Below are 25,461 nucleotides of genomic sequence, written 5' to 3'. Positions count from 1 at the left end.
ACCAGAGAGGATCTTCCAGGGTAAGAGAGGGAGACTACAAGCAGGAGGGGGACCAACATTTTACAGTCTGATAGTGACAGGACAAGCGGAAATAGCTTTAAACTAAAAGAGTAGGTTTAGGTTAGACGTTAGGAAGCAATTCTTTATCCAGAGGGCAGTGAGGTGTTGGCACAGACTGCCCAGAGAAGTTGTGAGGCTGGAAGGTTCAAGGCCATGTTGGATGAGGCCCTGGACAGCCTGTGCTGGGGGGGGTGGTAACCCTGACCAACGCAGGTGGGTGGGACTGGATGATCTTTAAGGTTCCCTTCAACCTAATCCATTTTATGATTCTGTGATTACTCCCTACAGGGGAATGAGATTCACTAGAAAATGCTAAGAATAACAGTTCGAGATTCTGAAAGACTCATTATGTGAGTAATTTCAAAAAAAGGACAAAAGCAAGAAAAAGAAGGGATCAAAGTGGATTGGGGAAGAACAAGCATGGATAAGAGAGCAAAGGGGATGAAAAGGAGATTGGGAATGCATACTCAGACTCATTACTAGCTGGACGTGGGGACATGGAGCTCAGCAGCCTCACCTACAGTGAGTTATTGAATTTGGCAATTTGCAACATATGTTGCTACTGGATTCAGCAATTCTTAACACATGCTAACAGACCCACTACTGAAATAATTTCAGTTCCCCTTTTAGTGCTTTCGGCTGAGCTTTCTGGAGGCAAGCACGTTTCATCATTTTCTGTTAGAATTTAGCAAACAGCTCAATGTTTTCTAACTAATACAGATTTTGAGTTGAAGTATGAAGATAATTAATAACCCACTTAGAATAAGTTACTAGACAGGAGATAGAGTTCTGCCCTTCAGATTTATTGAAAGATAACTGTGCTGATTGATTTAATATACATCTTTATTCTGCAGCATCCATTAAGAACATCACATAAAAATGAGTGCCCGAATCAGTGAAGCATCTACAGATAGCAATACAAAATAATTTTTCTAGCTGCTGAATGTAAAAAAAAATAAAAATAAAAAAACCAAACCTGTAAGATCTGCATAAATACAGATTTGCTCAGTCATTTGAAATACAGATAAAGTCAAATAATATATGCTTTCACCTTTCTCCTCAGCATCCTCTTGAGATTGCTCTTCTTCTTCTGGTGCCAGCATCTCTTGCATTTCCCTTCTATAAGGGAAAGATTATTAATCTTAGACTTATATAAAAATTACTGAAGCAAAATAAAAATCAAATCTAAGAGGTTACTGTACCATTGTAACAAAAAGGCTGATGAAACTGAATTTAGCAAAACAGTCTTTTGCCATGTAGATATTAATCTAATAAGATATCTCTCAAAGTTAACCCATACTTGATTACTACATATCCACCAGGACCATGCTTAATATACTTTTTTAGTGCACTTGTGTTGATCGATAAATGCACTGATACCTTCAATACAAAGTAAGGCTGGAATTTTCTTGTAGTAATTTCAAATGTTCCAACATTGAGTATTTTACCTTTCCTCTTCTTCCTTTTTTAATGCTTCATCTGCTAGTCTTCTCAAGATCTTAGAATTAATTTCATCCTTATTTGCTAAGTATGTTCTGTGTAATATACAGCCTCCTGCAATACAGTTATATAACAATAATTAACTGTATGTAGCTGTACAAGCCTGAAATTCTTTGAGCTATAAAAATGATAAACAACTCTATGACTTCTTTTTAAAGCCTGGAAAAAGCATACACACCAGTGAAATATTATAATTCCTCTTCCTAAGGTTTTAGAGTTTTGTTTTCAATTTCAAGCACCTAATAAAATGAGGCTGGGATACGAAATAGTTATGATTAAGATTGTAAGGGAATAGAGCACTGAGAGGATTTATCTTATACTTCCATATATCATTCATTACTCTGGCATTTATTTTGTTTGGATGCGTACAAAGGAAACTATGAAGAAACAAATGAAAAACATTCAAATAAAGATACAAAGATTACGCATACATATACCACTAAAGCTGGTTGACAGAAAGGAAGAATACACTGTTCATTCCAGAAGCTCTACTATTTGCTCTTTGGCAAATAGATTTATGGCTGTGTGGCTGAAATTCATTTCAATCAGTTCAGCTATGCTAATATAGATTACCTCAGGGAGCAGTTTACAAAGTAGTGACTCAAAATGCTGCAGAAAATATAAACTCCAGTACTACATTATTATTCAGGGACAGAAAGAAGTGAGAATCAAATCAAGAGTTAATAAATAAGTCACCCCAGTGGAAAAAAAAGAACAAAGCTGAATTCAAGAGAACATAGGTATAAGCAAAAATTTTCAGACAAGTCATATAGCAGACAAAATGAACTTGGGTCTTTCACCTTACTCATTCCTTCCATATCTCATGTATTCATTGTTCTCAATTCATGTAAAGAAAAATATGCATTTTTTAAGTAAATTTGAGAACATGTTTTTTAACTATTAGGAACATTGAGTCTGCATTCATTGAAACAGATGATAATTTCATGTGAATGGCATTACTCAAAATTGATTCTTTCAAGTAAATATAACTTTAGAAAATGGAGGGTGAGTAAAGGGCATTTTCAAAATGTAGTTTGAAAACTCATATTTAGGTAATTGTCTGACTAGTCTTAAAAAAAAAGAAAAAGAAAAAATAGTGAGAGCTTTCAGTGGCCTGACCTGGTGGCCCAGGCATGCACTTCCCCATCCTTGTGTTTTCTCATAGTGTTATGAATAGCAGCAATGCCAAACAGTATTAATTATTCCATATGTTATGGAATCACATACGGACGTCTACAGGAATCATAATTACTGTACTATCTATGAGTCTAGAATTCCAACCATTTTCTGTTCTTTGGATATCAGCATATGTTGTCCCTCACTCAAAGGAAGAATAGCTGATAAATTATTTCAGAATTACTTGATAAAATTGAGCAAGTAGCTAATAAGCCTTTAGAATAACTGATAATAAATTAGCTATGTTCCAAGTGGCTGATTTAGGAATACCTACCACTGGTATTAACCAGAAACAAGCTTGCTAACAGAACAGGTTCTCAGACAGCTGATCTGCTTCTGCTTGATAGAACAGTATTCTTACAATGTCCTGTTTTAATGCAATCCGGAGTCTGCTATGCAAGTACTGCATTTCACTTTTAATTGTTATGGTAGACTATAGATAGTATGTCTTGTATTCAGTTTGCACATTGCTTGTTTCAATCTGAGACAGTAAAAATATAACTTTTATCATTTAAAGTTAATTCATTTCCTCTCATCCCAAATGAAACTTTGAGGAAAAATAAAACTGACACTGATTTATATAAAAGTCTGATACAGGTATGAAATTAGTCTATAGTTTCACTATCAACTCAATAATTGAACGGTAGATTTCTTTCCAAGCTTAAAATCTACTGAAACGTACAAACAAATGGAACATACAACCAATTAAGAAAGCAATCTTTATTGCTACGTGATATAAAAACCATGACAGTGTTAGTTCAAACAGGTAACATCAGAGCTGCAAGCATAAGTTTTGAATTTTAATGTCTCACTTCTAGATGGGAATGCTTATACTTATACCTAGGGTTTAAAGAATCTGCCAACTATCTGACCGGAGAAACAGAAGGTCATGGCTTACTTGAATGTAAAGCACAGAAATGAAGTACAATAAATAAAGATTGTGTAAAATACAGAATCTACAGCTAAATTTTGAGAACTAGTGGCAATAACAGACAGGTGTGCAATTCAGGAAAAAAAAAAAACAACACTTTGAAAGCCCTAGTGAGATCTTCGTTTGAAAGCCTCTGCAATGGACCGCAAGTCTGCCCTTTCTAAAAGGAAAAATAGAAGGGCAACTATTATTGACCAGTATCAATATGGTTTCCAAGATGAGTTATTTACTCCCAAACTCTCTGGTATAGAATAAAGACTATTAGTTAATCTTCTCATTTATCTAGTTAATACACTAAACGGTTCAATACTGAGAAGTGGAGAACAAGTAAATAATTCCGAAAGCATCTATCCCACCTCAGTCCTTTCCCCACAGAAAAGGTTAAAACTGTACTGCTGTTTGCAGTTTAGTATTAACTAATCATACATGCTGTTAACATTACATCATGTTGTTCTGCTTGTTACTGTAATAACGCTATTAACATTAGCTTACTACATGCCAACTACATAAATTAAGGTACTTTTTGTCAATGGAAGAAAGGACAATACACAGCATCCCAGAAATTATGTTCATAATTGTTTTAACATTCTTGAAATTACTGGGAAGCAAAGATCGAGCAAAAGGCAATACGTCCCAAAGTTCTCTCTAGAAATATGTGGGATGAGCAGTTCTTGAGTAAAAGCAGTAGCAAATATGATTTTCTGGCTTACAGAGGATCTAGAATGTTCTTGTTTAAGTCTATATTTAGTAAGTACAAGCTTACTTATCTTCAAAATACCTCAAGTAAACAAAGATCTCCAGCAAGATACCCTCAGGTCCCCTGTCAACCTTTAAATGAAGTCTGGGAAGGGGTGGATACTGGCTCCACCCCTTCCGGTCACTCAGGTTCATTGCATATACCTGAGCTCCTTTGGGTTGGCCTCTTCCACCAGGTGCTCAATCACTGTTTCAAGCCATGACTTAATATTTCTGTTACAGTTAAGATATTTAAGAAGTTATAACATTTCACAAGTCATTTGGGTACTGTAGCTGAGTTGTGAAGATAAGTTAAATAAATTGTATAAGCTTGATTTGTTCAGGGACAAGGGATTGAAAGGCTCTCTGGACCAATTCTCACACCTGGCTGTACACTAAGTATGTGGAGACACTCCTTTCTTAAGGGGCAGTTCTTACTAATGTAAGACATTTTGATAATGGATTGGGTTGAGCAAGTAATGATTATATAAATTGTCACTGGGCAATGAAACTTGCTGTGTAATATAAATCAATTAATCCATTAAGACATGATTTGGCAATCAAAACTTATAATAATACATGAATCTGTTTAGTTTTTCATATATGGTAGCAACCTTTCTTCTTGCTTGAAACCTTAAAAGTAAAATCTCTTCATCTCAATTCATGGATATTAAGCTATTGTATCAAGCTGGGTAGGAAGTTCCTCAGTCATTTTTGTCATCAGGATGGAGAACAAGATACACCTGCGTGTAGGTACTCCCCACTTTTCTCTTAAGCAGAGAAAGTTTGTAACCCATAATCAGTTTTTACAAGCAGGGTAACGAAAGCACAGGCAGAGAAATGTGGCTAAAATCACATTACAAACTGATGGCCAGCCAGCCAGAGAATACAAAAGTCTGCAATAGAAAGTCTGTGAGAGTCCAGTGCTACTTACTAGTAGTGCTGATTGTAAACAGATTTGTATGTAGAAGAATACTGCTTTTATAAAGTATTTCTGGTTTTGATTCTGTTAGTTCTCTTAATCTAAACTATAAGAAATCTGAGGCAGATCTCCAAAACTTTATAAATGGGCCAAAATTACCATTTTTTGTTGAAAATGTGCTTTATGTACAAATACCAACACAGAAAAGAGAAAAGGTTAAGTTTTATAAGTGTTTACTAACCATCATTTTCTGTATCCTTAAGACAGACAACAGTGTCAGGCAGAAGTCCTCTTTCTGACAAAGCTGACCAGTGACCTTCTGACAAAGGATAGTTATCCACTACCCATCCTCCTTTTTCTGGAGCACCAGGAAACCTGTCTTTGTTCTTCTTCATAAGCTGTTATAAAATGTCAGGTTCAGTAACAAAAGAAGACTAATATAGACTGTGAGATCTTTCAAAAGACTGTACAATACAAATAACTTCCTAAATGTTATCACTCTTTCTTTATTAGTAATATCATGTCAATAAAAGGACATTTACAACTTCATATATATGAGTTCAATAAAAACATTTTAAACAAAGACAGATGGATATATCAATCATTTTCTAGGGCTATAAACAGTTTAGGTTCCAGTTTCAAGACATACAAACAGTGCATGAATTTAAACCTATTCATGATTCTAGAGTAAATCTCCAAATGAAATTATTTTCAAACACTTTGTCTGATGTTAGGATCTTTAACAGTGACTAAATATGTAAGAATGGAGTAAGTATACTATGATACTTCCCTGAGAAAATTCTCCCAGTCTGTGACAGTTTGTAGCCCAGGAACTTTACAAGATATAGGCTGATACACACATATTATTTTTATATTAGCCTTCAATAGATTTGACTGTCATGCTCTTACTCAATCTCTAAACAACTCAATATAAGCTTTCAGACTATGTGACCGATCTTACAAATTATAAAATTAAGAATATGTATTAATAACGTCTAAAATATTATAGACTCCTTAGAAAGAAAGTGCTTTCCTGTGGAGTACATGTAGTTTTACCTCTGCAATAGCTCTCTCCAGTATTTCTGCATATATTTCAGGTGAGAGTACAACTTCAGATTCTGATGCCCTTTTCACAGCTTCTTCCACCACTGCTTGAACTTCTGGGTGGTCAGCAGTCAACTCTGACATTTCTAACAAAACAGATTTTTTAAAGCACTTCACAATTTTCATATTTCTCCTCTGATCAGGAATAACTACTTGGCAATGAACTGCAACCACAGCATAAGTACAGCGTAGCAGTCATTGTAAGCAATATTACAGAATAGTATTGTGAAAGAATCAAATAGTCTCTCTGAAAGCATTTCTGGGAGATGTCTTATAATGATAAGGTATAGGATCTTTTAGAGTAACTGTTCTCCTAGTTAAAAAAAAAATATCTTTAAATTTTCCAGTGTTTTCTATTACTAAGTAAAATATTGATTAAATATGGACAGAATATTTATTATACTAGACGGTACCTGAGAATTTCCTTTGATTTGATTTCTCTGATTCCTAAATCAAAACTTTGACCAGAATAATTAAAAATTGATACAAATCATAATTCAAGTCAGTATATCAATATTCACATTGGATTCATATTTTGTTATTATGGCTGAAACAACGGACTGCAATTGTTGAAATTTTTTAATAATAAGGAAAAAAGTCATATTTACTTCCTGTAATGATGTCAGTATTTTTCAGTGATTGTATTCTTATTTTTACATGCACAACTTTACATGTTGTTTTGCTGCATTGTGTTGTTGTTTTTTTTTTTTTTTTCACGTTACCAGCTCCCTGGGAAAGAGACAATGTCTTTCTAAGTGTTTCCAATCTGAAAACAAACAAAATCCACAAAACCCAACCAACCATAAGAAAAGAACAGATTTTACTCTTATCATTGCTAAAGATGCTAAATTCTACTTCTCCATGCAAAGAAATTGATATTTCTTCAGTAATTTCTAATATCTTTTCCTGTTAAAGTGCGTCAAAAGAAGAGTATAACTGAAGGAACAATTGTTTTTCTTTAAAAAGACATATATGTAAAAATAACCTCATATTGTACATGTATTTCGTTTCTATTTTAGATTCTTATAAATATATTAAATCAACATCCATTAATTGGATCTATCTAATAACATCTTCCTTGCTTCAGATGAGATGTCAGTCTCATCTGTATGAAAATAAAACCCAGTATATGTAAACCATGTCATATTTACAAACTAAAATAATCTGTTTAGCTATATTTCAACAAGAGAAATTAAAACTCAGCATGCTTTTAAATTTCTCACATTAAAGGGACCAAAAATTCACATTCTTAATTTCAGTCTTCTCTTTATTTAGTTGGTTTTTGTGTGTGTGTGTATGTACACCTATTCCCTTATCTATCAAACAGTTTGCAATGATCTTATGCTATAAAAAGACAAAATGTAAATGAAAACGCCAAACTTATTACCTGAACACTTACTTAGCATCTACAAAAGTTACTGGTTTTTTTCTTTCCTTACACTGATACAGTATTAATAAGTTAACTAATCTAGATATGACAAAATTAAGTATTTCTTTTTAGGCTTCTGAAAATAAGCAAGAAGGAAAAAAATTTAAAATAGTCCTACAAGTTTAAGTGAGGAGAACAAGATTATCTTTCACTTTTTAACTGGCAAGACACTATGACAGCATGGAATAGCATGGTTAGAATAGCTAGGATTTACTTTTTACCTTCTGGGATGACAGCAGATTCTTCTGTACTACTCTCCTCTTCAGACCTATTTTTCACTGCTGTTATAGCCTTTTCTGTTGCATCCCTTCGTATTTGCTCAATTTTTTTTTCTCTTAATTCTTCCACATGTGATTGAATGAGTTCAGCCATATCAAGAACCTAGAGAAATTATTTGAAAAAATATAAATAGTACAGAAGACACATACAAGATTGGACCCAGCAACTACACAGTGAAAGGAATTTGGAAAAACTGCAAATTTCAGAAAGATTTACTTATAATTTAAGTGGGTTCTTCATGTGTGCATAATATATTTTTTAATCTGTGATTACATTTAATTAAGTTATGCATGTCTATATATTCATAGTATTCTTTTGCTCAGATAAATAACTGAGAAATATTTGTGTGACATTGACGAGAAAAATATGTATTTTATGTAAATGAATTTCACTAAATTACCGTTTGCATAATGTCTGCTTCCAGTATGTTTGCTAATGTTTGCTGTATGTATGTTAATGACACAACAAAAAGAAGAATGTATTTAACAGACTCCTAAATCTCAGCTGATACTCATGTTACAGAAAACATATATAAACCTACCTTTCCTTTGTATTTGTTTGCAATTAGGTTACAAACAGTTGTTCTCCCTGACACTGGAGGGCCAAATACTAGAACTTTACAAGGAGGCATTGGCATTGGTGGTAACAAGTAAGGGCGTGGATTCAACATAAATGTTTTCAGTGCCTCTGGGGATGACAGCGTGTACATTTTACCTAGAAAACTTAAAACAGAAGAGAAGATAACAAATTTAAACAGCTGTCTTAAAAACAAAGAAACAAACAAACAAAACAAATAAAAGTAAGTGTCAAATTCCACTCACCTAACAGCCAAGTCTGGGATTCCCATTACAATATCACCCTTCTTTAGAGCCACAGGACATACCTGTCCCCACCTGCTTCTACGCCATCGGTACCTGGGTGCTATTAGCTTGAATGATGACAGAACACGGAAAAGCTCATCCTGTTTATTAAAACAGAAATAAATGCATATGCAATTTTTGCCTGAAGTGATATGGGCCTTGTTGTGTGTAAATTAACTTTATGCAATATTTTACTGGAGAGCAAACAAATCTAAACAGAAAATCAAAGCATGCTTTAAACAATATTTTTAAAAAGACATACATATATCAGACTTGCAGAGCAAAACTATTCAGGTTTTAAATTTTATTTAATCAAAAAGTACTTAAAATAGTTCCTGTAGGCTTCAATAATTATTTCCAGAAGTTTAAAAAGATAAAGAGGTACAAATAAGCCATTTATTGGTGAAGACAGAAAATGGCCAAGCTTTCTTCAATAAAGGATGAAGAAAGGAACAAGATCAGGAAATAACAAGACCAAAATAATCCTTTTAAGTACACAGAAACATCATGTGATAAGATTAAGTGTAATAAATCTAATAAAGAAGGCAAATAGTGAGTGAATTCTCAAGTTTATGTTTACTTTAATTTACCCAGAATAGTACAGACAAGTGCTGAAGAACTGCTGAAGAACCTTCAGAATCTATGAAGCTGGGAATTAAAATACCAGTTTTACATAGAAAATAATGAGCTGTTATTGACTCTTATTGCTCAAGAATAGATCTTGAAGTTACAATACACACTTCAATGAAAATACTTGATCAATGCCCAACAGCAAACCGAAAAACAAACTGAATGTTTAGGAAAGAGAGAATAAAACATTTAGGTACATCTACTACTACGTAAATCCTACTCTCCTCTTTATTGCTATGTGCATTCTATTACCCAAATCTCAAAAAGAATGCAGCAGCACGTTTCAGAAGAAGGTGATATGATAGATCAATAAGATAGAATGTATTTAATCTAAAAGAGATAAAATTGACTAATGTTTATTTTCTTTAAACAAATTATTCTTCCTTCAGTGCTGAAACAAATATTTTGTTCAAAATTTAATTAAAATCACCTAACTTATTTTCATTAATTGCAGATCTTTTTTCAAAGTTTTAGGTGGATTTCAACTCCATAATTATCTTAAATTTGCATTTCTAGAACATGAAGCTGCAAAATATGCCCTTATTGTATGGCAGAAAAAACTGGTTGCAATGAAACAAAGATGTTATAGTGTAAGTTCACTACAGAAAATAAAAACTATTTTAATAATTATTGCAATCAATCACATTTCAGAAAAACACACTTACATTTTCCAATCCCTCCAGCATTTCTTCTTGCTGACTCTGAAGCCTGATTATAGGAGCTCCGTTTCGAACACCCATTGACTGAAGTCGAATTACCACTGACTGAAAGGAAATAACTGACTCAGTACCAGTCAAAACTGCCTTTATGATCTGAAAGGATTCCTAAAGTGTTTTTCAAATTGCAACTTATTATTTATGTAATGGCCACATATACACCAAGATCCGATTTCTAGCTTGGAGCACTGATAGTTATTCAGAAGAGCTCTAACAGACAATTTGGATATAGGCAGTGGAAAATCACAGCCTTTTATCTGCTCGTTGTGCTGTGAATCCCAAGTCTTGTAAAGGAATAGACTGGGAAGGATTATTTCCTACAGAGCTGTGGAAGTTTTCAGATGAGCTCCATTCCGTGCCAAGAGGACGGCAGAAGAAGGAAAATCTCCTTAGGCAACCAGAATATTATGCACAGTTGAAAGTCATACAACTTTGGGTAATGTATTTAAAAAGACACTTAATCCTGCCTGCTAATGAAAACCAAATGATAATGAATTTAATTGAAATATTTCCTAAATATAATCTTGCTGGAATGCAAGAGTTCTTGAAATGAAAAACCTAATTTTGTCCTGCATGGAATAGTTCCATAGTAGTTTTTTGCCTTATTCATAGGTAAAATAGTTGGAAAGCATTAAACAACTTTATTGCATTTTGTATAAACCTTTGATTGTGATGTTCACAAATCATATATGATGAAATTTCACATACTGGCTGTGCAAAGGAATGTGATTTTTTTTTTTTTTCTGTATGATCCATAGGACATAGGACATAGTCAAGCATAAATTTACATACAAAACTTTACTCAATTCATTTCAAACAGGAGAAGAGAATGTACATGAACAGCTCACCTTCCCCACAGTCAAAGACAATCTCTCCCTTCATTTTCAACTCTATATTTTAGATTCATATTTAAAGCAACTCTTACAGCTGAGGCAGGGGATAAGATTATTTATCATCAAATTTTGTCATTGTAATTTTTAATAGGGAGAATAAGTTGCTGAGTTAAAAGCTAAGAATCTAAACACAAAGACTCAGCAGAACTGTCAAAGGGAAAATAATGAAAGTCTGTAAAGCACTGTAAAACACTGTAAAGCAGTATCAAAGATCATAAAAATACTGTCATTATTTCAGATACCAGCACGTTAAGCCAGTTCTGTAAATATATCTTACCAAAAATGTTTTAATTTCACATGCTTGTAATTATTCTTGAGACTAATATATAAGCATAAAAAGCTATAAAGCATTAAAAAGGGAAGAACACACTATAGAAGTGATTGTGGTCTACCTGAAAATATCACCCTGTACCATACATGTAAGCCTGGAGCTCTGCAAATTGTATAATTGTTTTACAGAGCAATAGAAGTACACATTTCAAAGGTGATGCTTTATAATAATAATTAGGTGAGGTTTTATGCTGAACTTAAAAATTTGTTAACATCTTACGAAAGCAAGCAATCCACAGAAATGAGAAATTAATGTCTGGTGGAAATTAATTAAGTTGGTACATAGCTTACTTACAGCAAGAAGTTCATCTGGTTCCTGATTTCCATCCAGTTCAATAAGATACTGTGAACCCTGTTCAGCCATCAAATCCTGTTTAAGAACAGAGACACATTCATCAGTTGAGTATAGTTAACCAGATAATCACACTGAAGCTCATTTTGTTCCTGTAAGTATCAAAGCTTGAACTACTGGGGATTTCAGTAAAATCAAGATTAATTGAACTGATGTCTTAAAAAATCTCAGGATTGCAGAGTAAAATCAACAATCAGATATGAAAATTTTGTACTATTGATTTCAGTATGTATTTCAGAACTTGGGGAAATGTTGTAGCATGCCTTGTGCTCACCTCCATGAAATGTCTCAAATAAGAACAAACAAATAAACAAACAAAAACTGAAAATATTGTATGATATTTTAAACAATCTTTAGTTAAGCATCATCCTGATGTTTTGGTTTTTTTTCCTTACTTCTAAAGAAGGAAGCACTGTATCCTTATACAAGCCAACTCTTTCCTCTATATTTTCAAGCATATCTTCGGGCCTTTGCACTAACTGATGAATCATTTCTGACATTGTAAGTGAATCTTGCACAATCTGAGGAAGCAAAAGTTAAATACTTCAGTGTAAAGAAATAAAATAATGTTCTAAACTAAATTTTGTCTACAACCAGAAGTAAATATGATAATTTCCTGGAGTACTTCAATGAGTGACCCAACCTTTTAACTTAGGGCAAGAAACACTTCACTGACTTTTAAGTTCAAGGCTGATTCTAGGTTGAGCTATACATTAATCAGCATTTGCTGTTATTTAAACCTATCATTTTAATATTAATTTTATTAAGCTATCAATTTAATTTTAATTACTCCACATTGCTTAAAGAAGAACAGGAACTGAATTAAGATTAGAACTCAGCAAAATTAGTTCATGATCTAGTATGGTGATATTTTAGAATGTTGGAATTTGTTCTGCTTTATCTGCAGTACATTTTAATACTTTAAACTCTTTAGAAATTATTATTGCTTACCTCTTCTTCCATCTCTTCAGCTTCAACTTCTTCATTCTCCTCTTCAAGCTGATCACTATTTTTCTTTTGTTTTTCTATAAGATTAGGATCCCACTGATTCCTCTGATATACTTGCCCTGAATCAGGGCGTTGCCTTTGTCCTGATATTCTTTGGCATAAGTCATAGTCTGAACACTACCAAGGAATATGTAACAGGAAATGTATTTAGTGTACTGCTATAATCATAATATGCTTCCTAAACTTGCAGAATATGGGGAATGGGAAACTCTGGCAAATATTTGAATTCCTAAACTTCTTCTCTAACATCTTCTAAGCAAATAAAAACATTCACCAACAGCAAAGTTACTTGGGGCAAAAATAAAATATTTAATACGTTTTTCCCCTTCAGCATTTTACATTTTGTATCAGCAATGCAGCTAGTACTTGAACACATTTTGCCATATTAAGTTATTTTCAGCTGTAGTTCAGGAATAACTCATTTGCAGACAGGCTTGTGATTGCTCTTGCAGTCAATGCTAAATCAATTTTAGTAGGCACCTCTGACCTTGTAGATCTTTACTGTTACCAAAAATATAGTGTTACTGTCTCAGAGGTTAAAGATTCTCAGCAGTTTGAAGCTCTGGAAGAATAAGCATGGGTTTTTCTGCAAAAATCCCTGCAGAGTATATTAGTTTAACATTAGACACAGATCTTGTGGTTTAACCTGGCAGGCAGGTTAACATAATACAGTTCTTTGATCACTCCTTCCCGCCCTCCCAAATGGAATGAGGGAGAGATTTGGAAATAAAATAGAACTATTTGCTATCAACACTGTCTTGGCAGAAACCAGGACAACGGGTAAATCTGGATATAGCCTTAAAATTGATATCTTAAAATTCTGCTGTGGAACTGTAGGTGGAACATGATAAATAATTTTTCTTCCCTTCTGAATTACTAAAATTTATCCTTCAAACATGAGTGAAAAATTTGAGATGACAAGAAAGCAATGTAGTCAGTGAATTAAAAAGGTGGCAGAAAAAGGGAGAATCAATTTCTACAGAGGAAGACAGAGTTTCTGATGTCACATTGCTAGCGAAAGGCATACTACACACATTACCTAAAGTATCCCTTGAAATACAACAATACTTCAGGATATTTCTATATTTCTGCTCTAAGAGACACATGACTGACATAGGATGCCAGATGACATAGCACATTTTGAAATTGGGAAGAAGAAATTTGGTCAGATATTTTTTCAAAGGTTTTCTGTCACTTTTCTTGGAAAACAAAACTTCTCTAGATTTGTCTGTAACAATAGTATTTGATTGTTCTAGGGTAATATACTATGCCCCTTCTTTCTTTTTTTTCTTTCTTTCTTTTTTTTTTGATGTAATGAAAATAGTTACCATTCTGACATGTCTGTGAATACTGCTGAAACACACTAAAATTGAAGGCAAAATTTTTATTTGAATTTGGGCCAAAGATTTTAATGAACATTCAGTCTCAGTCTTCTTTCCAGAAGAGAAGATGATGTAAGAACATGAAGTAAATAATTCTGTTTTATTTATAGTGTAGATGGAATCACTCCTCTATTTGTACTACTCCACATGAAACCAAACAATATGAATTTTCAAGAACAGGGGTTCCTCACTATCTAGTATTAAAGAAAAGATTGACCTTCTGTAGTTGAAAAAAATAAAAGCAAACTGGAAAACAGCACAAAAATATTTTTGTCTGGTCTTTTATGACCTTTCCAAGAGAATAGAAAAAAAAGTTTGAAATAGGTGTTCAAGCATTTTGACTGTGCATCGTCAAACAGATTAAGTCTGAAAAGTAAGGAAAGTAAAAACTTTGTCATTAAAATACTACCTCAGATCTGGCAAAGTGATAGAGTTGGCCCATGCATGAAGTCTTAGCATCTGACAAACCATGTAGATATGACAACTAGAATAAAAATTTTGGAGTATAATACCCGAAGCTTACTATTCAGTGTTGTCTCTGAAGACCATTCGACACATTCAGAGTATGAGGAAAGAATGAAACATTGCAAGAAGGACGGTAGATTTTACTGAGTTATAGGAAATACTTATTATTTTACATGATTAATGCTTATTATAAAACAAACTAGTGGAATTCTATTTCCCTTAAAAGAGAACAATTAATTACTTCTCAATAAATGCTATACTCAAAAGCATAGGAGAAAATACTATCTTCTGACTCATGCAGTAAGTCTTCTAATAATTAGGCAAATGACTAGCAAGTGACATTACCTTAATGTTAATCAGGAAATCTGGTTTTAAGTTCAGATTTTTTATTTTCTCCATTTGCTGTGAAACAGTCATATATTCCTCTGAGAGAGAAGGAAATCCACTGAGAACATAACCTGCAGAATACATTTTAATAAATCTTTTAGAAAGTTATGACAAACATATAAGTAGTTATACTTACCTCCTTCAGAGGTAACATCTATATAGTGGCACAATTTTAAACCATGTATATAACACTGTTAAAAAAAATATACACTTATGTCTCCTCCAAATTAAATACATACATAAATGTATTTGTTTCAACATAATACAGGACTCTGAAAGCCTGTTAACTCAGTTGTACTCAGAACTATGTAGACATTAAGGATCATACTCAGACAATCTACTTCGTGTACCTAACTTGTATTATAGTGACTAAAAGAAAATAAGCTTTTAGGGAACATTTTTTGCCACTAAAAGGCATTGTGAAAGATATTGCAAAAATAGCCACAATAGCCTTTAAAAGCCATTGCTTGCATTGGCAATAAAAGGAGCCCGAACTCCTCTGTGGAATATACACAGTGCTCCTGGGTGTCAAATCCTCTCAAGAGGAGGCACTGTGCACACCCTATACATAACAACTTGGCAAGCATCCATACAATCAGGATTAACAATGTTGAGTCCTTTTCAGCAAAGACACTGACTATGCATGACAGGCATGATGGTAATGATACATTTTTCCTAGTATTAGTATGCACTGCCCCAGAAATATTAGTACCTTGGCTTCAAGTTCCCAGGGAAGTACTGTAACTACCAATAAGTGCATACAATACAATAACAACTCTATCATGAGGAACTCAATGTTCATGAAGCCACAGTGAGAGACTGAAAAAAAAAAGATGAGAATATTCCCTCAGAGAAATGGTGCATACTCCAAGTGCTTAAGATTTTATGTGACAAACTTTATATGCAAGTCTATGCAATCCAAAAACATAGCAGCAGCCTTTGCTACAGCTGCTAGAACTGAAGACTCCTCTCCCTTTGGGAAGCCTCAAATGTAAAATTTATGGAAGAGCCTAAGTAAGAGAGAATACAGTGTGCAGTCATTCCTCTGGGAGACAAAACTTGGACTCTGGTTTGTTGATATATGCAGAAGATTCTAGTAGGCAGTGAGATGCAGGAAGCTTGCACAACTTCTGCTAATAAAAACTTAGTTAGCAACACCTGACCTGAAAATAATGTGAATGTAGCATCTTATGCAACACATACGCAAATTATCCCAAACTGTTTGCTTTACCCCAGGCTGATGATGCTGTGGGGAAACTAACAATGAAGAAGCTTCCATAAGACAATCATCAAACAGATCAAAGAGTAAGCAGCAGATTACTAGGAGATTTTGAGAAAAGGAGGAATCAACTGGAAAAGAAACACTAAAGAAAGATTACAATTTGAGGGAAAAGACCTTAGAATGGGAACAAGTTAACGGCAGCCAAATCAGTCTTGATTGGCCAGCATTACCAACTTCTGTTTAGGCCTGACAGAACAGCCTCCATGTCAAGTGCTGCAAGCAACTTGCATTTCTGTAAGAAAGAGACCCACACCTCCAGCATGCATATGAGAACTTCCGGGGAGCTTTCTCAATGGTATATGGATTAGATTAGAGGAAATGGCACACATGAGGCAGGAGTATGTGTGCTGTGTTTCCAACAGAAGGCACTCACATATGAGGCAGGAGCACCCGTGTTTCCAACAGAATGCACTCTCAAAAGAAGGCATGTGTGCTTCTAATACCCACCCAACTCTGAGAGAAGGTTTGCATGCAGAACCCTGCAAGTTTGAGTATATTCAAGTTTTAGGACTTCAGCAATTTGTAGGTGTTTACATCTGGGAAGTGCTTAATCTCGTGGTGTATCTATGGTGTGGCTGATATTGAACCCATACAGTGAATTCCAGTTCACTGATTGTCAGTTAATAACTTACCATTAATAAATCAATCAACAACTTTCATCATGATTTGATTTAAATCATGCACTGAGACCAGCCCTGCAGAGAAGGTCCTGGGGGTTCTCGTGGATGGAAAGCTGAATATGAGCCAGCAGTGTGCACTCGCAGCTCAGAAGGCCATCTGTGTCCTGAGTGGCATCACATGATGGGTGGCCTGCAGGCTGAGGGAGGTGATTTTTCACTCCTCCTTTGCCCTTATGAGGCCCCTTCTGTAGTATTGTGTCTATGTGCGGGGCAGCCAGCATGAAAAGGATGTGGAGCTGTCCAGAGATGATCAGAGGGATGGAGCCCTTTTTTTTTGGTTGAGGGTGCTGGGCTTCTTCAGTCTGGAGAAGGATCTGGCCTTCCAGTACTTAAAGGGAGATTGAAAGCAGGAGGAAGACTGATGTTCTAAATTGTCTGACAGTGATAGAACAAGGGGTAATGCTTGTAAATTAAAAGGGGGATTTAGATTCGATATCGGGTGGAAATTCTTTGCTGAGAGAGTGGTGAGGCACTGGCACAGTTGCCCAGAGAAGCTGTGGGTGTCCCATCACTGGAGGCACTCCAGGCCAGGTTGGATGGGGCCCTGGACAGCTGAGGGTAGCAGCCCTGCCCATAGCATGGGGTTGGGACTGGGTGGGTTCTAAGGTCCCCTCCATCCCAAGCTTTTCTCTGATTCTATGAATTGATCAGTTTTCTCCTGTGACAAGGACAAATAATTTTCTTTTGCAAACATTATTTAGGCTAACATGATACGAACTTGATCGTTTTCTTGTTCTATTAAAAAAAATAGCAAGCATGTCAGCTACATAAAGGTTATTATTCTGTAACTTCTTACCTACAATCCTGAAATACAAGCTTGCTCGTTATTATTATTATTTTTTTTTAAAGAGACACTTCTTATTCTGAGAAACAGCTTAGCAGCTTCATATTTGCCCTCATTAAGATCTCAAAAAATTAAACTCTTTATATAGTGACTTACAATTTTAAATATTACCAGTTGTTTTAGCACTTCTTAATACCTCTGGCACATCAGTTCCCAAGATAGTATGTGCTTATTTTCCAAGCAAGAAGAATATACAAAGGCTGCTCTGAAAGTAATGTCTCCCACTTTGTTACGTTGGCCCACAGTGTCAGAGGTGGATGTTGGTGGTACGGCAGTAGAGGTTGAACTTTCCTGCCAATATTGCATTACACTTTTGCTATATGACGGATGAGAGCAGAGGGACGGTCTGACAGAATGGAATCTGGCATGGAAATGCAGATGAAGCTAAGGTGGGTTATTGAATTCCTCCATGTGGAAAAATTGGCACCTACTGACATTCATAAATGCTTTCCGAGTATTCATGGAGACCAAACAGTGGATGTGAGCACTGTGAGGCAGTGAGTGTTACATTTCAGCAGTGATGAAAGCAACAGCGGGTCATCTCTGCTGGTGCAGATTTTTATGAGCATGGCATGCAGGCTTTTATTCATCTGGTGAAAATGCATACGTAATGGTAGTGCCTGTGCTGAAAAACAGTGCCTTGTAGCTGAGAATGTGCTCTCTCAAATAGAGTATCAAATAGAGTATCAAATAGTGCTCTTTGTATCTGTTGTAGTTTCCATGGAAATAAATAGAAAGCATTATTTCTAAAGCAACCTACATATTAAGATAATAGTTGCCAAGTAAAAAGTTAATTAGAGCTGGAAAATACTTAACAAAAATTGGTTCTGGAGATGACTTCTAGTTACTAGAAAAAATAGTGAGGACATAGTCTGTTCTACTACATCCTCATTTTGGGAATCTGTAATATAAAAAATGGCTTGCCTACAAGAGCCAAATTTATCGACCTCATGTTTACAGTCTATAGGATCTCTGCGGTCTTCTGTTATACACACATCTTAGACGTACATCATCAGACTGACTCAGAGATGAAAAATCACATTAAATAGACTTCTCTTCAGGCTTTTATTAAAGTCCTGACCTTACAAAATAATAGTAGCATTTTCATTCAAATGTCTGTTTCCCAATCACCTCCTTTTTTTTCCTACTTCTTCCTTATTTATCTGTTTTTTGCCCACTGTTCCAAAAGCCTGGCTTCACCAGGTAAGACCGCTTCTTTTGTAGAATATTGAGTCTTGGTCCAGAGAAGGAACAAAAACTTTAAAACTAAAAGCTTACTGAAACTTGCTGGCTTGCAGAGCAGTAGAAATTTGACATGTTCTTGGCAGTATACCTGACTCTTTCCTATAATGGACATTTCAAATTGAAGTCTGTACCAGAAAAATATACTACTTTCTCATAACCCAGTCTCAGTGAGAAAAAGGAAAGAGAATAAACAATTGTGTAGACTTTACTACCTCACACTTCAAATAATCTTTTCCTTCTTTGTCAATATCTTAAATGTTTAAAATATTTTGCTGGTAATTATTTATTTATTTGTTTGTTCATTGTTACAGAAGTATTCAAGCCAAAATTCTGTACTTTAAATCCCACAACTTTATATTCAGATGACACTATCTCACTATCCAATGAAAGTCATTGCAACACTTATCATTCATCTTCTCAAAATGAATTGGATTGGAATGACGCATTCTGAACTATGATATTGGTAAAACAGTCCTAAAATACACTCTCTGTTTAGAGATGTTCCACAACCTGAGGTGCACAACCAAGGAGCTACAGTCTAACATACCATTACATATATTTCAGCAGTAATAGATACAAAGTTTGACAAAATTGTGGTTAGCTTATTCTTGGAAGTTTAGGCTATAAGTAGACTTACCAAAATGTGCAACTTCTGGTGACTCAATCTTTTTCAGAATCATTTCTGTAACAAGTTCTTCAGAAATACTTTGACCTTTGAAAAGCAATTCTTGACACTAAGGTAAAATGCAAAACATAGCCTTATACAATGTATATTTGCCAAGAATGTGACAAAATTTATTGTCAGATTACACTTTTTACCTTAAGCCCATATTCTGTTTCTTCATGAATATTCATTTGAATTACTTCCAAAGCTGCAGAAGCACATCAGATAGAATAAAGTTAATATAATTCATAAAATTTATTTTATATACAGATACGTCAATGCAGGCACACACACATATATATACTACATACATACAAACACACATACATGCAATTGCTTAATTCAGCTACCTCTGTACCCTTGGGTTGATTATGATTATGACAGTGGGCAAACATTTGAAAGTGCTGCCCAGTGAGATGGTGGAGTCTCACTCCTTGGGGATATTTCACACTTAAAAGGACATATCCTTGAGCAATCTTCTCTGGTTGACACTTTAGTGATACTCTGTGACCTCTAAAGTTCCCTTCTGAGCTAAATTATGGTTCTGCATGTTTAATTTTTTTCATATTCAAAATGAAAACAAGCTATTGGCAAATGTTGAAGGAAAGTGTGTGTATGCACACGTGTGGATACATCACAGTAAAAAAGATTAGTAGAAGCATAGTGAGCAAAAAAAAGCTAAGACGCTGTCTGAATTTACTACAAATAACTAAATAATGGACATAAAAATGTAATAAGTGAGATTTACAGTGATCATTAATAAAAACTTTAAAATGACAAAGATTATATTGCCACAATAGACTGCCTAAGATTTTTAAAAAGCAACTTGGTAGATATTTGTTAGTACTGGTTTAAGTACATTTGAGCAATGTGGATTGGCTTAATTCATGAATTCATTTTGAATTTAATCTAACCTATGTTTTGGACGAGGTATTAATCAATCTCGTTAGCTAAAAATTCTATATTTAAATAAAAAAACCACTTTCCTCATACTGATTTTTTTTTCATATTATAATCCAAAGCCTTCAAAATGAGATAAAGATACTTCATTTGATAAATAACCCTATATATTCACAGAAACATGAAATGTTACAATGTCCCTTGGAGGGCTTCTATTAGAGCAGTTAGAAATACTGAGGGTACACTTTAAAGAAAAAATATAATGGAAATTGATATTGAAATGGTTAATTCATAATATCAGGGTTAACCCACCAAACCAGATTTTTATACAATTAGATGTATAATTCTGTGGTTGTCAACCCACTCTCCATCATATTTGAAAAGTCATGGTTTTCAGGTGAAGTCCTAGGTGACTGGGAAAAGGGAGACGTTGCTCCCATTTTTAAGAAAGGAAGAAAGCAAGACCTGGGGAACTACAGGCTGGTGAGCCTTATGTCTATGCCTGGGAAGATCATGGAGCAGATCCACCTGAAGACATGTTAAGGCACACGTGAGATGAAGAGATGATCCAAGATAACTTGATGAGGCTGGAGAAGTTCTCCTACAAAAACAGGCTGAGGGAGCTTGGCTTATTCAGTCTGGAGAAGAAAAGGCTGCGGGGAGACCTCATTGCAGCCTTCTGGTACTTAAAGGGAAATTATAAATAGGAGGGAGACTGACTTTTTACATAGTCTGAGAGTGACAGGACAAAGGGGAAATAACTTTAACTTGAAACAGGGGAGATTTAGGTTAGATGTTACCATCCTTTACTCAGAAGTGGAGAGGAACTAGCACAGGCTGCCCAGAGAAGCTGTAGCTGCTCCATCCCTGAAGGCATTCAAGGCCAGGTTGGATGGGACCCTGGGCAGCTGAGCTGGGGGCTGGCAGCCCTGTCCACAGCAGTGGGTTGGAACCAGATTGGCTTTAAGGACCCTTCCAACCTCAGATGAAATTGTATCTTGTATTCTAGTGCATAATGAGAGAGCTTAGCTATGACTTCTGAAACAAATCATTGGGCTTTTTTGTTTTAGAAATTTGAAAGTGCCAGCTACATTCCTTCCATGATTTCTTACACTGATATAAAAACTGTGCTTCTGTTTCTTGGAGTACATCCCCCCTCCTCACTCCCTTGCTCCTCCCTTCTCCCCGCCCCCCCTCCACCTAGTATTATGCACAGGACAAACACAGAAAGGGAAGATCCTTCTATTTTTTCATGATCTGTTCTGTGCTCCCTGGACTTCAATCAGCTCCCTTCACATTAACTAAAAGAATCACATGAATCACTTTACAGGATTGAGGATGTAAGTTGGTTATCATGTTACATGTATCTCCTTCTAAAACAAAAGGTATAATGAATTTAATACAATGCTCCAAACATAGTGCATGTTTACCTTCTATTAAAATGCATTTCCATATTTGTGCTAGTTTTCTAGCTAATGTTTTCTTTCCAGAACCCTTAAAAAGAAAAATATTATAAAAACAGTTAAAACCAGCCATCAGGACTAGGACTTCTGACTTATGCACTAGAAAAACATAAACATTCATTATAATACCATTTATTTTACACTTCATAGCATTGCTAATTCACTGCTATTGCCCTTTGCAGTTGAGTAGCTCCAAAGTAATAGTACTAACTTTATTAGTGAGTAATTCTGTTTAAAGCTCAGCTATGATTTGCTGATAAATTCCTGTGAGAAGCTGCAACACTGAAATTTATTATCTTCAGTCCCAAAGCAAATTATGATGAAAATCTCTTCAGTTATTTCTAAGAGACATATGGATAGTATTCTTTGACTAAAACAATGAATACATAAAAACTACCCTAATTGCTTCCCAAATCTGTTTTAGATACAGATCAAATCCTTATTTTATCCTTTAAATTAATTCAGAGGAACAAACGTAACCAAGAATAAATAATGAGTTCTTTATGAGTATGTCTACCTCAGTAGGATTTTGCAAATCTCACAAGCTTCTACCGCTAGGAATATGCCCTTTTGTCAAGGGCATTCAAGAAGACCTTTCTTTGACAGTCTACACGCCCTAGATTAACACTGTTATTGAAAAATACTAAAAAAAAAAAAGACAAACTGCTCTCTCAATTAACATTATATCAGTAAACACAGTCTAGTCATAACTTACATCTCTCAGATGTGATGGTGTGATGAGAATATATGCATTTGGCTTAGCTTCAATGGCACTATGTTTTAGCTTAAAAGAATCACCTTAAATAAGTTAGGTGGACACATCAGCCATATAAATAAAATATATTATCATAGAAATAGAATGTTTAAAATTCTGCTCTCTTGGCCAGGATTCTTCATTTCCAACCCTTTGTTAAAACCTGTATATCTGTCTAGTATTAATATCAATCAATTGTTGAATGCAATGATTTTGAAAGAGAATCTCTCCTTTCTGTTTTTCGCATTGTCTTTCAATGAGCATTTTATGTTTTCAGTCTCTAAAAATGTGAATCTACTTTTCCATAGAAAGCTAGGAGACTGTTTATTTAAACGAGACAAGCCAGACCACTCTAGTTTTCTGCAGATCTGAATGCATTCTTTAAAGACTCATGCTGACTGAGGTTCACTTTTCAGCTACAACCTTATGCTCTCACTCTGTGATGCTTGCATCTCATCCAATTGCAGAACAACTCCTTGGCTTCTTTCTCCTTTTGGTCATAAGTAAAGATTTGCAGCTGAGCATTATCCTGGAGCCAAGGTGTAGAAATAATAGATAACTATACACACACTAAGGACTGGGAGTCTTTCAGCCTGGTGAAAGAAGTCTTTGAAGAAAGGAAATGTTGTATCTGCATCTCAGCTCTATAGACATTTCTCATGATATAATCTGCCACTGTCTTTTGATGATATGTGCTGGCAAAGTACACAATGCAGGATGGGTGTACATTACTATCTGGTGTGGCCCAGACAGAGGGACTTGGGGTGTGCTTTGGTGGGTCAGTAGGAACTGAAGGGTTGTTGTAGTTACACATCACTTCTCTGCAAATTTCTGTATGGTCATTTCAAACTGTGTTATGGTACCTAATGAAATCACACGCAGAGCTGCTTGAGAACATCTGTTCACACTGGAGGTGGAGTGTTCTGAAGATACTTTCAGAGACAGTTACACTGTTTAAGAGAAAAACAGCTTACAGAGCACCAGTGGTATGCTTGAGTGCCTACCAGGTTCAATTCAGACATAAGGCAAACTTCCATCTGTTCAGAACCCACTTCAGCACACTGAAGTGCTAATATAAAACCACCCCATAAATGTTCTGCACTTGAGAGGAAGAAATCTGAGAACTTCATAATCACAAATTATCTTTTTTTTTTCTCTAAATCAAAGAGACCACAAATCATTTTTAAAGAAGAGAAATCTTGAATTATAATTCTAATGCAGCACAACTCATCAGGGTAGCAAGATGGAATTCAGTTTACTCCCGGTTGCATAGCATATAACTATGTTAAAGGTCATTAATATATTTAATATCTCATTGCATGTCTGTAAGTCAGTATATTAATCTGAAGATTCTTCCATGACTACTTATGTCTTTGTCATAGAATCACAGAATGGCCTGGGTTGAAAAGGACCACAATGATCATTGAGTTTCAACCCCCCTGCTATGTGCAGGGTCTCCAACCATCAGACCAGGCTGCCCAGAGCCACATCCAGCCTGGCCTTGAATGCCTCCAGGGATGGGGCATCCACAGCCTCCTTGGGCAACCTGTTCCAGTGCGTCACCACCCTCTGTGTGAAAAACTTCCTTCTAATATCTAACCTAAACCTGTCAAGTTTACTAAAAATTAGAATAGTAAAATAATATAAAGACTATCCAGTTGCCGTTGGGATATTCCCCAGTATGTGCCTTTTCATTACAGGAATACCACTTCCTAGCACACCTGAGTAGTTGAGTAGTCATTCAGGCAAAAAAATTGGCCTTGTTAGATGCGATCAGGATCTTTACCTCAACCTGCAGAATTTGCTTAGTAGAAAAGATGAAAAAGTAGCCCCCTGTTTTATTGCAGTGTCCTTACACCAATGCTTTTGAAAAGAGAAGCTAGCAGTGTGTCTAAGGAAAACAGTTAACTTCTATCAGACATCTTACAGGCTTTCCAAGGACCATTATGCACGTGGGCTTGGACAACAGAAAGAATTTTTCAGCTTCATCCTCATCAAAGATGTCTGTGAAGGGTTGAGACTGTTTTTCTTCTTGGGAAGCCATAAGTTACCTGAGATTGGAAGAAAAAAAAGCTTGTTATAAAATATAGTTCATGCATGCATAAAATAGCAAATACTTAAAAATAATAATGTGATAAGACAAACTGCTTAGTAACAAAAGATGCTGTAAGAAGGGAAAGCATTCAGTCGATACACACAGCATGTATGAGCTCTTGGAGCTGCTTCAGCAGAACCACCATTGGAACATCCCCATCTCCACCTGCTGCCATATGAACGTTAATAACAACTTCTTTCTTCCTGCCTCTCCAATTGTCTCTAGCCGTTTTTAAAGCAGCTCTGACACTCACCACCCAAACCGTGCCACGGCTCTCTCCTCCCCAGCAGTCCTGGGGCAGCCAGATTGCAACGGCAGCATCACGTGTGTGCGTCCCCGTCACCCGGCAACAGGAGAGCCCCGCCCCTTCCTGAT

At 35.4% G+C, this 25,461-nt stretch overlaps 1 protein-coding gene across 2 annotated transcripts in view; it reads right to left on the bottom strand.

Moving 5' to 3' along the window:
- The window catches only part of LOC100544802 (adenylate kinase 9), a 40,339-nt gene extending 14,884 nt beyond the window's left edge, over nt 1-25,455 (bottom strand). For both annotated transcript variants that reach the window (XM_019613046.2, XM_010707519.3), the window contains exons 1-17: nt 25,340-25,455; nt 24,919-25,042; nt 22,205-22,268; nt 20,030-20,082; nt 19,848-19,944; nt 15,118-15,230; nt 12,869-13,042; nt 12,313-12,438; nt 11,861-11,935; nt 10,292-10,390; nt 8,958-9,097; nt 8,678-8,858; nt 8,079-8,238; nt 6,381-6,514; nt 5,566-5,722; nt 1,509-1,614; nt 1,112-1,179 (exon numbers count right to left, since the gene is read on the bottom strand). In XM_019613046.2, coding sequence (XP_019468591.1) covers nt 1,112-1,179; nt 1,509-1,614; nt 5,566-5,722; nt 6,381-6,514; nt 8,079-8,238; nt 8,678-8,858; nt 8,958-9,097; nt 10,292-10,390; nt 11,861-11,935; nt 12,313-12,438; nt 12,869-13,042; nt 15,118-15,230; nt 19,848-19,944; nt 20,030-20,082; nt 22,205-22,268; nt 24,919-25,035 — 1,864 coding nt within the window. In that variant the 5' untranslated portion in view covers nt 25,036-25,042; nt 25,340-25,455. The remainder of the gene's footprint in view (nt 1-1,111; nt 1,180-1,508; nt 1,615-5,565; nt 5,723-6,380; nt 6,515-8,078; nt 8,239-8,677; nt 8,859-8,957; nt 9,098-10,291; nt 10,391-11,860; nt 11,936-12,312; nt 12,439-12,868; nt 13,043-15,117; nt 15,231-19,847; nt 19,945-20,029; nt 20,083-22,204; nt 22,269-24,918; nt 25,043-25,339) is intronic.
- Between the last annotated feature and the right edge of the window lie 6 nt (nt 25,456-25,461).

The sequence above is a fragment of the Meleagris gallopavo genome, chromosome 2 (genome assembly GCF_000146605.3).
Source record: "Meleagris gallopavo isolate NT-WF06-2002-E0010 breed Aviagen turkey brand Nicholas breeding stock chromosome 2, Turkey_5.1, whole genome shotgun sequence".
In the NCBI taxonomy this organism is placed as follows: domain Eukaryota; kingdom Metazoa; phylum Chordata; class Aves; order Galliformes; family Phasianidae; genus Meleagris; species Meleagris gallopavo.
This window is presented reverse-complemented; position numbering and strand designations above follow the sequence as displayed.